Source organism: Ochotona curzoniae, unplaced genomic scaffold (assembly GCF_017591425.1).
Source record: "Ochotona curzoniae isolate NIBS_2020 unplaced genomic scaffold, NIBS_Ocur_1.0 contig_3819, whole genome shotgun sequence".
NCBI classification, from domain to species: Eukaryota; Metazoa; Chordata; class Mammalia; order Lagomorpha; family Ochotonidae; genus Ochotona; species Ochotona curzoniae.
Window position 1 is genome coordinate 5,329,068 of NW_024466004.1, and position 12,350 is coordinate 5,341,417.

General features: G+C 39.5%; 1 protein-coding gene across 1 annotated transcript in view; it reads right to left on the bottom strand.

The window, feature by feature from the left end:
- The window catches only part of KIF6 (kinesin family member 6), a 361,582-nt gene that overhangs the window by 254,795 nt on the left and 94,437 nt on the right, over positions 1 to 12,350 (bottom strand). Inside the window, exon 6 of the mRNA XM_040983056.1 lies at positions 5,415 to 5,544. Within this exon, the coding sequence (XP_040838990.1) occupies positions 5,415 to 5,544 (130 nt within the window). The remainder of the gene's footprint in view (positions 1 to 5,414; positions 5,545 to 12,350) is intronic.

Genomic DNA, 12,350 nt, shown 5'->3' on the forward strand with positions numbered 1-12,350 from the left:
ACGATTTTGAGCTTCCATAAAGTTTATTGGTAGGTTGATTATTTGGAAAGTTACCTCTTCCAAAAGGTCTGGACTATTGCCAGTTTGATTTTCTTTTTTTTAAAGAGTTGAAGTGTGTAACTCTCTGTACTCCCCAATAGGTACAGTATACTATAAAATTCATTTCAGTTTAAGGCCCAAGACTACACATCTTATAGCCTGAAATTACTGGGTCTCCTTGTCCCATCAGTTCAACAAACAATTAATTAATGACCAATCACCTACTGGCTGCCAGGTAACGAGAGAACAGAAATGAACAAGACAAAGAAATTGCTGCCAGCTGAGATCTCTAGGATCTTGTCAAAGGTCATTTCATTCATATTTTTCCCTTGAAAGGCAATTATCCAATACCTATTTTGCAGGTCAGAAAATGCAGAAGAGACTGGCTCAGTGACTTGTCCAAACTTGGCAAGAGGTGGAGTCGGGAGTCATGATGGAGCTCTCCAAAGCCCCAGCCCCTCAGCACTAACAGGCTGTGAAGGGGGATGATGGTGAAAACTCCAGAAAAGACCAACATGTACTGGAGGAAGTTAGCTGCTGGTTCACTTTTGGGAGGAAACCAGATGGAAAAAAAAGCATGACACTCAGCAGCAGGCTTTCCCAGCACGAGTACAGAGCACTCTGCTCATCAAAGGTCCCCCTCCAAGCGCTTTCACAGGCAACACTGAATACTAGAAATAACATGTTATTGCTCCTGAATCCTCCAAGGTCAAGAGCTCTGCCAGATGCCATTGCATGAAAAGTTACTTATGAGATCACCTGGCTATCAATTTGCTTGGGCTGCTATAACACAGTACTATAAAATGGTCAGATTTAACTACAGAAGTGTCTTATCTCACAGTTCTGAAGGCAATAAGCCGAAAAGGCAAGAGTTGGCAGAGCTGCTTCCTTCTGAGGGCTCTGGTTGGGTTGGGGGTCAGGGAACTATTCCAGTACATGAAACTGAGTGTTTTCATGTTCACACAGCATCTTCCCTATATATCCTCCCAGCTTTTCTCCAAGTTCCCTCCCCCCCAGTTATAAATACTCGAATCTTTTGGATTAGGGTCTGCCCTGATGACTTAATTTTAACTTAATTACTTCTGAAGAAACTACAGTCTACATTTTAAGGTATTACAGAATAGAACCTTCCCATATATATTTAGTGGGGGCCTCATACCATAAATGTTAGCCTAACTTTTGACTGTGAGCAGCCTTAGGACTCTTTAACTTGAACATTTAAACAGCATACCTACCAGTGCAGAGTATTTTTAGAGAGAGGGCTAAAAATTAAATCTGATTTAATAATTTGGCATAGCCTTTTTCAAAATTCTGGTAAAATCTTTATGCTCCATAAACCTCTTAAAAGATCCATTTCTCAACAACAACAACAAAAACGCCAAGTATTTTAAATGGTGAAGATGTTAATTAGTATGAAGTAAGTATTCAGCATTCGCGTCATAAACTATAACATCATTTTTTACCCCATAAATATACACAACTCTAATTTATCAACTTATAATTTTAAAATCAACAAACCTATTCTAACCTAATGATGACCAGTCCTTTCCCTGCCCCAGATCACTACGGGAACAATGGGGTAGATGCCACTGAGCACCGAATTTCAATACAAAACAACAAATCACTTTCAAATCATTAGAATTATTCATCAATGAACCTTTGTAATTCTAAGCAAATGACCTCAAAGAGAATACCATAAGATAAAAAAACTTGACTTATATTAAAAAAAAACAAAAGAAAGTATATAAAAAGAGAAAATATTTGCTAAATATGTAACAAAAATAAAAACATTATCTCTAGTGTTCATTAATTCAATAATTATTTCCTGAGTGGGGACTATACATCTGGTTCTACTTCTAGGCTCAGTCAGATATATAACAAAAAAACTATAGCCCTCACAGAGCCAACAAGTCAATAAAGCCTACCTCACATTCCAACAGAATAAACAAATAGAAGCCATGAACAAAACAAGACATGTACACTGACACAAGTCGGCTTTGTTTGTGTTTGAACCTAACATATTGGTAGGACTTTGGATGTGTGTGCTGATGACAAGGGTACAGAATATGGATCTGTTCAATCAGCCTTCTGAAGAGTAAACCTCAAGTATGCCCAGCATTAGCTTTAGCAAATTTAAAATCCTCAAATGCATTTTACTTTGGCTCCACTGTAGAAATCGTGCGTCCACTGACCAGAAATGGGACCTCCAAAACAGAGTATTTTAACGTGGGATCCCTCTAATCAAACTTGAACACAGGTAGGGCAGGTCAGAACCTTCAAGGTAGGGATAGAGAATTCCAGGAATGGGACTGTACACTGTCTGATAAGCAAATACGACAATGTCTGGTTCAGTTAGGTTTTATCATTTGACAGAAGCACTTCAACTAAAGGACAAAAAGATATCCAGTTCTTCTCCATTCTGGTGGGTTTTGATGCTAGGTCATTCACAGTTCAGTTTTTACAATATTTTCTCTCTTTGGCCCAGCGATTCAACTTCCAAAAAATAATTTACCCTAAGGACGTAATCGGGTTTTATTCAAAACATTGGTAGGATTACAGAAATTATTTAAGAGTTCTGAATAAATAAGAAGGGGATGAAGCGCCTCTTAATAACTTTTCCTTAAAATGTTGGCTATGCTTAAAGAACACCAAAGGCAAGCGCACTCCACTTTGTGTCCCACATATTTAGACTTTGTTTTGCAAATGTTTTTCTAGTTACCATGGTGACTTCTGGATTTCTCTGTGTAAATGGGAAATTGGGAACCTCGTTTTCTTAAAAAAAATGATTGGTGTGTTCTTTTTATCCTGGTAAGCTCATTCTATGCTGACAAATTACATTCTGACAGCTAGGTTGTAATCCAAAACATGCTTTTTTACAGACTGTGAATAATAAAGAATTTTCAGGGGTTGACAGTGATTTTTCATTTATATTTTTTGGCATTTGCTGCCATTGAGTCGAAAAGATAAACTCTAAGGTTAGGTACTTGGTATGCTTTTTAAATAACTCAGAAATGTAGACTTGCTTGAAAATCTGGACCTATGTCAATTTGATAACTGCACTTGTCAAATGTGGTGTAAATAAGTGACATTTCTTTCTAAGTCAGGCTGGACCTAACTGTCACTAATAGTTGCGTGACCTGGGGCAAGCAGTCTAACTCCTGCAGCCCCAGTTTCCATCTGCAAAATGAGAAGCAGCGATGTTATGGAGTCTTCCCAAGGCTATGTCTGTTGAGGAGGGTCTCATTATCACAAAGCAGCTTGATTATTACAGAAAAAAAAAAAACGAAGTATAGGAAAAAAAAAAAAAGACTTCACTCAGGTAAAATGAGCAAACTATGCAAGAACTAGACACAATCAGTACTGTCAGAATTGGACCTCTTTAGGTTTCAGCTCTTTGTGATACTATTATTAGACATTTGAAAGATCTACACAAGTTTGTAAAATGGCCAAATGTGACTGGTAAGCATCACAAAAGGAGTTACTTGAAACATTATGAAACAACTGTCTGAGAGTATGCATAAAGAAAATGGCCCAGCTTTTCCCCTCTGGTGGTGATCCAGATGAGACGGATCAGAGTATTTTCTTAACTCATTCAAGATGTCGGAATGGGCAGAGAGGGTTAAACCTCTGCGTGCAATGCTGGCATCCCACATGGCACCAGTTCAAGTCCTGGATGCTCTACTTCTGATCCAGTTCCCTGTTAATGTGCCCAGGAAAGTAGCAGTTGATGGCCCAAGTGCTTGGGCCCCAGCACAGGTAGGAGACCCGGAGGAAGCCCCTGGCTTCAGTCTGGCCCAGCCCTGACTACTGAAACCATTTGGGGTCTGAACCAGCAGATGGAAGTGTTCTCTCTCTGTCTTTCTGTCTCTCTCTCTCTCTCTCTCTCTCTCTCTCTCTCTCTAACTCTACATTTAAAGTAAAGTAAATAAATAAATCTTTTTGGAAAGGGAATGGGATCAGCAAGGACAAGATCTACTTCTCCAGGGATTAATTACCCCCGTAGGGGGTAGACAACTAGTGCTGAAGCAAAGACAGCTTCCTCTGTGTGCTTTCCAATAGCATTCATGAACCTACTGCTCTCTCTCTCTCCCTCTCTCTCTTAGAGCCATACTGAGCAGGACCCTACTAAATTCTGTATGAATGAATACCACTTAGTAGGACATGGTGTCTTTCATCAGTATGAACTAATTCTTAAAGATTTTTTTTTATTGGAAAGGCAAATTCACAGAAAGGAGAAACAGAAAGACCTCCCATCTCCTGGTTTAGTCCCCAAGTGGCTGCACTGGCAGGAGCTGAACCAATCCGAAGCAAGGAGCCAGGAGCTTCTTCTGGATCTCCCATGTGTGTGCATGGTCCTAAGGCTTTGGGCTGTTCTCAACTGCTTTCCCATGCCAAAAGCAGGGAGCTAGAAGTAGAGCAGCCAGGAAATGAACCAGCACCCATTTGAAATCCTGGTGTTTTCAAGGCGAGGATTTGGGCGTTGAGCCATTGTGCCAGCCCCTATGAGCTAATTCTTAATCTGTCTTTATTCCTTAATCTCTGATCATTATCATAAACAAGAACATAGTAGAACATTTCTTATGTTCCATGTGTTCTTCTAGATGCTTTATAAATACACAATCACTAAGTAAATGAAAATATATTTGTATCCAGGCAAGTGCTGATATGTGGATAATGTGATGTTAGGAATAAACTGCAAATTTTAAATTTTAATGTTTGTCATTGAGCAATTGTAAGCCAATTCACATAACACTGAAAAAAAGGTGAAAACAAAAAGGTAACATAATAAAGTAGCTAAAGCAGTGGTTGAGAATCTGGAGGCTCCAGTCCCCATCCTGTTTCTTCACTAGCTAGGTGCCCTGGTGAGAGTCTCCTCAGTGTGGACCTAGACTTTCTACATGAATCATGCATGAGATCATTTTCAGGATCATTGCTGCATCTTAAAATTCTCATCTTCTTAAATAAGATACAATATAAAATAGTATTGTTTGGGCCCGGCGCGGTGGCGCAAGTGGTTAAGGTCCTCGCCTTGCATGCCCAGGATCCCATATGGGTGCCGGTTCTATCCCAGCAGCCCTGCTTCCCTTCCAGCTCCCTGCTTGTGGCCCGGGAAGGCAGTCGAAGACGGCCCAAAGCCTTGGGACCCTGCACCCGAGTGGGAGACCCGGAAGAGGCTCCTGGCTTCGGATCGGCATAGCATTGGCCGTTGCGCTCACTTGGGGAGTGAATCATCGGACGGAAGATCTTCCTCTCTGTCTCTCTTCTCTGTATATCTGCCTTTCCAATAAAAAAATAATAAAAACAAATCTTTAAAAAAATTACTTGTTTTAAAAAAAATAGTATTGTTCAAACAGCTGGTAGGAAAAGCTTATTACCTCTGCAATCATTCTGTTGGTGTCCCCCAAGAACAGCAGGTTCAGAGCCTCCTCCTCCGTGGTGGCCTGATGAAGAGACAGGTTTTTCAGGTGAATGTTCTGATCTGGGTCCTCCAAGATTGTCACTTTCCTAGGGAGATGGGAAGCAAGAAGACAAGGTATCCTTGAGAATGAAGAGAACTTAAAAGTGTTTGTTTTATCAAGCTATATAATATGATTTCTTGTATTTAAAAAACTGAATAACACAGGATACCAGAGAGCATTGGATTATCATTAACTACTGACAGTCTTCCTGACAGTATTATCAAATAACTTTGTGGTTGAGAAACAGAAGATCCTGTCAAAGTAATCATCAGGTCACTAAATCTTGCTAAGTTGCACATTCTTGCAGAATTAAAAATGAAAATAGATAATAACTTTAACTATCAGGAAACCTGGCCATATCATTCTTTTGAGTGTTTCTTGCAAACAGATCACACTAACTCTTTGGTCCCATTGCGTGTCACTCTCAACTCACACAACACTCCAAACGATGTCACTTATCAACTTAAACTGGGTGAAAAGTCAAGGCGTCTGTGGTCCCTCCAGAACTGGCACCCTTGTCGAGTTTTCTCATTGGGAGTAGAAATTGTAACTACTCTTATATTGTCAGAGTAGAATTCTTACAATGAATATTTAGCTTGTCATCATAATTTTTATGCCCATCCAATTAGTTTTTTGGTCCCTGTTTTCTTCACAATATGCCTTCTCCTGCCATTACATCAGTACAGCCAGAGTCTTACAGGTGGAATTATATTTACCTATTACCTTAATGGACAACCTGGTGCCAGCACCACTTCCCCCCATGAGAATCCTAAACCCTTTTTCCAATAGGTGACTTGTCAATACTCTCCTTAAAATTCATTTAGGATTTTTCTGTGACTAAAAAAAAAAAAAAAACTCCTCACAGCTGCTGTACCCAAGTCACTGGAGACCATTTCCTTCTGCCCGTGCAGTTATACTCCAAAGAGGAATCATCTCCAGGTATCTTCGCTTCACTTAAAACATTTGGAGCTGGTGACAATAAGTAAAGGTTGGTGGTGTTTTTTAAAAAGGATAACTAGCAAACAGATGTGTCACTTTTCCATTTACAAAAAACCTACAATACCTTAAAAAGGAAGATTTCGCAAATACCATGCTATTTTCAAGTTAGTTAGCCATTCGCATGTAATTTGTGGGCACTTAAAATACTAATTACAGGAAGAAAACGTAGCTCTACCAGCACATCTGTGGCCAATATGTCACTAATAAGGCATTCCCTGGCCAAGATTTGGACTCCTTTTCATCTCCTTCAACAATACCAGCAAAGATGGAAAAAGATCTCGTCCCTTAATGAAAACAAGTGTAATTTATTTACTTTCAATAAGACTCATAAGTGAGCTTATTAAAAATGCTTAAGAGTTCAAAAATGCTTGGAAAATATGAAGGCATGCTTAATTGAAATGCATGAACTGTATTCTATTTTTAGGAACCCCTTTCCATTTCTTAAATTTTATTTCCACCCTGATCATTCTGAAGCATTCAAGAAGGTTTGGCTAAATAAAATCCTTAAGAGGACAGAAGCCAGAATTCCTCCAGAATGCACAGATTCTGGGGATGCAAACCTTCTACCTTTGAGGTGAGAAAAAGTTAAGTAATATTCAAAGATCACAGCACGAAATAAATGAGGAGATGGTGCATTAGAAAAGAGAAAAAACCAGAGATGACTTTTTCAGCCCCAAGCCAAAAACAGATCTCTAGCTTTGAGGCAAAATCGGCATTACAATGACACACCTAAGAGCAAGCTAGACATGCTGCTGTTCCTGTGCAGTCTAAGAATTTTTAGTTTGACTAGGTTGGGCCATTGTTCTGAAAATTGAAATTTGTAAAAGCTACAAATTAGAATGTGACGTGCAGCCGAGGCTGAGAGTCACTGACCTTATCTTTCAGGAACTTACCAAGATGAACATCGAGAGGGAAGGTTTCTGGTTTCTTTTCTTCAAAAAAAAAAAATTATTTGGAGGGCAGAGGGATTATCTCCCATCTACTGTTCACTCTCCAAATGCCTGGCTGAACCAGTTAGGGGCAGGAACTCAAACCAGGTCTCTCACATGGGGTGCAACAACCTGAGCCATCACCTCCTGTCCTCTAGGGTGTACCCCAACAGGAAGTAGTCAGGGATTCTGCCTAGGGCTACGGGCCCCCCAAGAGCACTGCCCTGATTTCTGATTTCTTAATCTTTACTTTATATTCCGTTCCATCCTTATGTGCAAAGGGGGAAGTTATCTCACCGGTCCAGCTAAAAACACTGATGAGCCAAATATCGTAACAGGTAAGATCAGTGTGAATTTTTAAAAAGCCCATTTTCCCATGGCAAATTTCTTATCTACCTCCCTGTCCATGCAGCCAGTAGGTACAGTAAGTCATGAGACTTACACAACAATAACCAATGCTCAACTGAGGACTGTAAATCTAATTAAACATTACAGGACTTAACATCATTTCTGAATGAAAAAAAAATGTTAATGATGACAGAGATGCAGCACACATATAGCTCCTAGGCAAACCGCATTGAAACAGAAAACAAGTATGCGTGGAAACAAGTATGTGTGGCCTTCTAAGCATTACCATTTAAGAGACTACCTCAGTGGGTTACTGACCTAAGGTTATTTTTATGTAGAATAATTATGAGCACAAGCTAGAATATATTTGCTGAATGTCATTAATGGTGGCTAGTCACAGCTACTACATTTCTACATATATGAAGGTACTTCCAAAAGTTCATGGAAAATGAGATTTAAATTCCATTTTCCATGAACTTTTGAAGCACCAGATTGTTTTCACGTGCTTGACCGGCTTGGTCATGCTGATCAAAATATCATTTGCACCTGCTTCCAATTTTTATTCTGAGGAAAACTTGGCACCTTTGGTGTAACCCATTCCCATGCCCTTCTCTTTTTCTGATATGTTTCCCTCACTCGTGTCTGATTTCTTGTCCCTAGAGGTTTTGGAAAGTAAAAAAAGGCAAGGTTAGTCTCCAACAAGTTTGGCTTCTTTCAGGTGCTCCTCCTCCTCTCTCATTTGTGGGCAACCTATTTTTAAAAAAAAAAAATCCATTTTTGGCAACCTTCTGGAATCTTTGAGGTGCAACCTTCTCTCCAAATCAAAGCTGTTCTTGCCAGATCTTCTCAAATTCTTGGCATGGGACCGCAGACTGGTATTTGTCCTGTTTCCCTTCACTGAAAACCCCTGTAGCAGTGTTACAGGCCCTGCTTCTCTCCTGCCTTTGCTCTTGGAAACCCAGCCTGAGCCAGCCCAACTACTGCATTGGGAAGGTAACTATCGATGGGGAACACTTTGAACTCTACTGCCAGTGGAACAGGTTTTCAAAGTTTGAAGAAATTAACACTATCTGCAAAGGTTTCTGATAGCAATAGCTATTTTCTCTCTCCTTTCTTCCCCCTTCCCTCTCTCTCTTGCTCTCTCTACTTCTCTCTCATCAGTAGTTATTTCCAGAATCCTGAGTCCACCTTTTGATTCTGACTACAATTTTCATAGGCTTGAAAGAGTTCTTTATTAGAGTTTCTTAAATAAACATCCTAACTCCAAGATGGAAAACCCCCAAACTATTTATGCATTTGATTCTTCTTCAATGGGCCTGTGGACAGCTTGCCCTACAAAATGTTTCTAAAATGCTGAGATTTCAAGCAAAAAGTCACTGATAGCCTTAACTTGGACACCTACATGGAAAAGTTCTAAGTGTACCCAGCCTGTTTAATGATGGGGAAGAAGCAAGCTTTGTGTTTTTTCTGTAAACAGAGAATCTTTTCCATTTGGCTAAGTGGCTGGAATGTGTAGGCTCTTTTTAACTGACTGGAAGACATACAAGGAGTGATAGCCAAGCTCTTGTTCTCAATAACGCAAACATCAGGGCGAGAACTCTCCCTGCTCGTGCACACCCTGCTTCCGCAGCACCCCAAGGCCACCAACCTGCCAAGCAGGAGCTTTCCAGGAGTTACTGCAGCACATACGTGTTTGCTTTTTCATGGGACTGACACGTGTTACCATGGTGATTTCTGTTTTGGTTTACTTGCAGATGTCCCGTATGATTGTGCAGGCCATGCATGGCACAACAGTACCATGTCCAAAGGGGTCCCACTCACCTTGAGAGTTTGTGCATTTATTATGATGCATGTCTGTTCGACAGCAGTAAAGTGTCTCCTAATGACAGTATCACATTGCAACAATGTTCCCAACAGATTGTCTGGGAACCTTTTTAACATCACATAAAAATACCATACAGACTAGGAGTCGCTTTGTCCAGATACCTTTTTCAGGACTGTACCAATAGCAGGTGGGCCTCAGGGAAGCATGAGGGGGCTGCCTGGATGTTTCAAAATTGTTCAGTTTGGTTCATAAATTGTAAGCACAGTTACATTACCATTTAGTTCAGCAGTCCTCATTCTGTTTCAGCACATCACATTTTTTCAGATGTTCAGATATGAACCTTTTAAAAGGTTTCCTCTGTTATAAAGTACAAATACTTGAAATGCATCACTTGAGAAAGTCCTAGGAAACTGCAAGAAATGTTTGCTTTATGGTTGACCTAGACAAAATGAGCTAAACATTTTCTCTGTTTAGACCCTATTGAGATATTGTGAAAAATCCTTGTAATGGTTTGCTCACGAGCATACTCTTTCTTTCCAGTTTTCTCTAACAATGTGTTTTTTCACTGAACATAAAGCTGATCACATGGCATTTCAGAAATTGAATTATTCTAATACAGTCATCTGAAAATATCAGTTATAACTTTTTTAAAGGGGCACTAGAGTACCCGAACAAATTAAACACTATCAGAGGAAAGAATAAATCTAGATTCCAAGCTGCAAAATATTCTGAGTGATTCTGTGGTTAATTTTGTTTTATTATTGCAGGGATTTGTTTAATCTGAAGCTGGTAAATATGCCGTCCTAAATCTTTTCATTATTATTTTAAATTTATCTGTGTCACTAAATTGTAATATGATTACACTTGAACTCCTAATTTCCCAAAGAACGTAATGAAGCACCCCTGCTTATCCTACTACGGTTAAGTCTGTCATTTCGGAGGGGCTCAGAGCCTGTACATAATTTATTTCTGCTCTGAGAAAGGAGAAAACTTGGCAAACGAATCCAACAATGCTTCAATGGGCCGGGTGGCCGTGGGCAAACATGTCTGTGCTCTATGGGAGCTGGGCTTCTTGCTCTGTGCCTTTGTGTCAGCGTGCTGACGGGTCCAATGGAGCGCAGGATCCCCCATGATCAGCAGAGACTTCCCAGGTACAGCCGAGAGAACACGGGCTTGACTCCTGGGCCCTAGCACTCACCTATTTATTGGGCACTTCACTAAGAGGTAGTATATGTAAGAAGCATTCTGTCAGTGTCATTTTCTTCAAAATTATACTGAAATATAATAGTGCAGATTGCCATTAACTTGTTAAGATCACCTTTTTGCATTCAATAAATGTAACTAAATTGTTTCATCTTCAAACAATATTACTTCACAACCACTGCCATGCAGATGGCCTTTAGATCTAACTTACTAACCATGGCTGATCTAGCACTTACCTATCGCCCACAGGGTATCACCATTGGCATGATTTTTCAAAACCGAATGTCCTACATCTTGCAAACTATACTTGTTTTTATTTTTTTTCCTTTTTAAAAAAGATTTATTTGCTTTTATTGGAAAATCAGATATGCAGAGAAGAGGAGAGATGGAGAGGAAGATCTTCCACCTGATGATTCACTCCCCAAGCGACCACAACAGCTGGAGCTGAGTGGATCCGAAGCCAGAAGCCTCCTCTGGCTCTCCCACATGGGTGCAGGATCCCAAGGCTTTGGGCCTCCTGGACTCCCTTCCCAGGCCACAAGCAGGGAGCTGAATGAGAAGCGGGGCTGCATGAATTAGAACCAGTGCCCACATGGGACCCTGGAGCATGCAAGGTGAGGACTTTAGCTGCTAGGCTACAGTGCCGGGCCCGAAGAATGGTTTTTTGTTTTTTTTTTTTTTTTGGTACAAATATCTTGAAATTCAACCCTCATTATAAATGAGCATACTTTCAAAAAATAGGCAACCATGTTGGGCCCCACAAACTATACTTGCTAACCTCCATCTCACTCTTTGCTAGTGTCTAAATAACATTCAGCCACACTGTATTCCTTCTACTGTTCCAGGCTCGTCCAGGCTCGCAAATAACCCATCATTTAATCAAATGGCTTGATTGGCCTAATTCCATGTAGTAATTATAGAGCCAAACACTAAAATTTAGCTTCTTTAGAGCCACCAACATTTTTCTCCAAAGAAAATATTTTCCTTCCATTTTCACTAATAATTGCTTTCTCATTCAGATTTTATAATTGTAGCATTACAAATTATGTGCTTGAGTTTTCCATATTAGAGGAAATTACAAGCATAGTTAAATGTAGAGACCATAAATTCACAATTTTCTAAAATCATAGCATTTCCTTTGCCAGATAAATAGCTTTATACATCTCTTTATGCTATTGCAGCTAACAAGTTTGGGATTTATTTACTTTTATTTTTTTTCACTGTAACATTAAAGTTTATAGTTTCTCCAGTTAGGTGATTCTTATAAAATGTTAGAAAATTTTAAAACACAGAGAAATATTAATAAAGCAGATTCTTATCACAAAGAAAATGGAGATATATTGTTATAATTTCTTAAAGTAAATTTTATACAGATTTTGCAGATAAATAAAATTACAAATGTATGCATCTTATTATCCTTGAATCCTTAGCTTTATAGAAACAAGCTTTTCCCCATATTCTTACATATACCTTAAAAACATATTTCCCAACAGTTACACTGTATTTTAGGGTTAAGATGCATTAATTAAATTACTTAGCTTTTCTCTT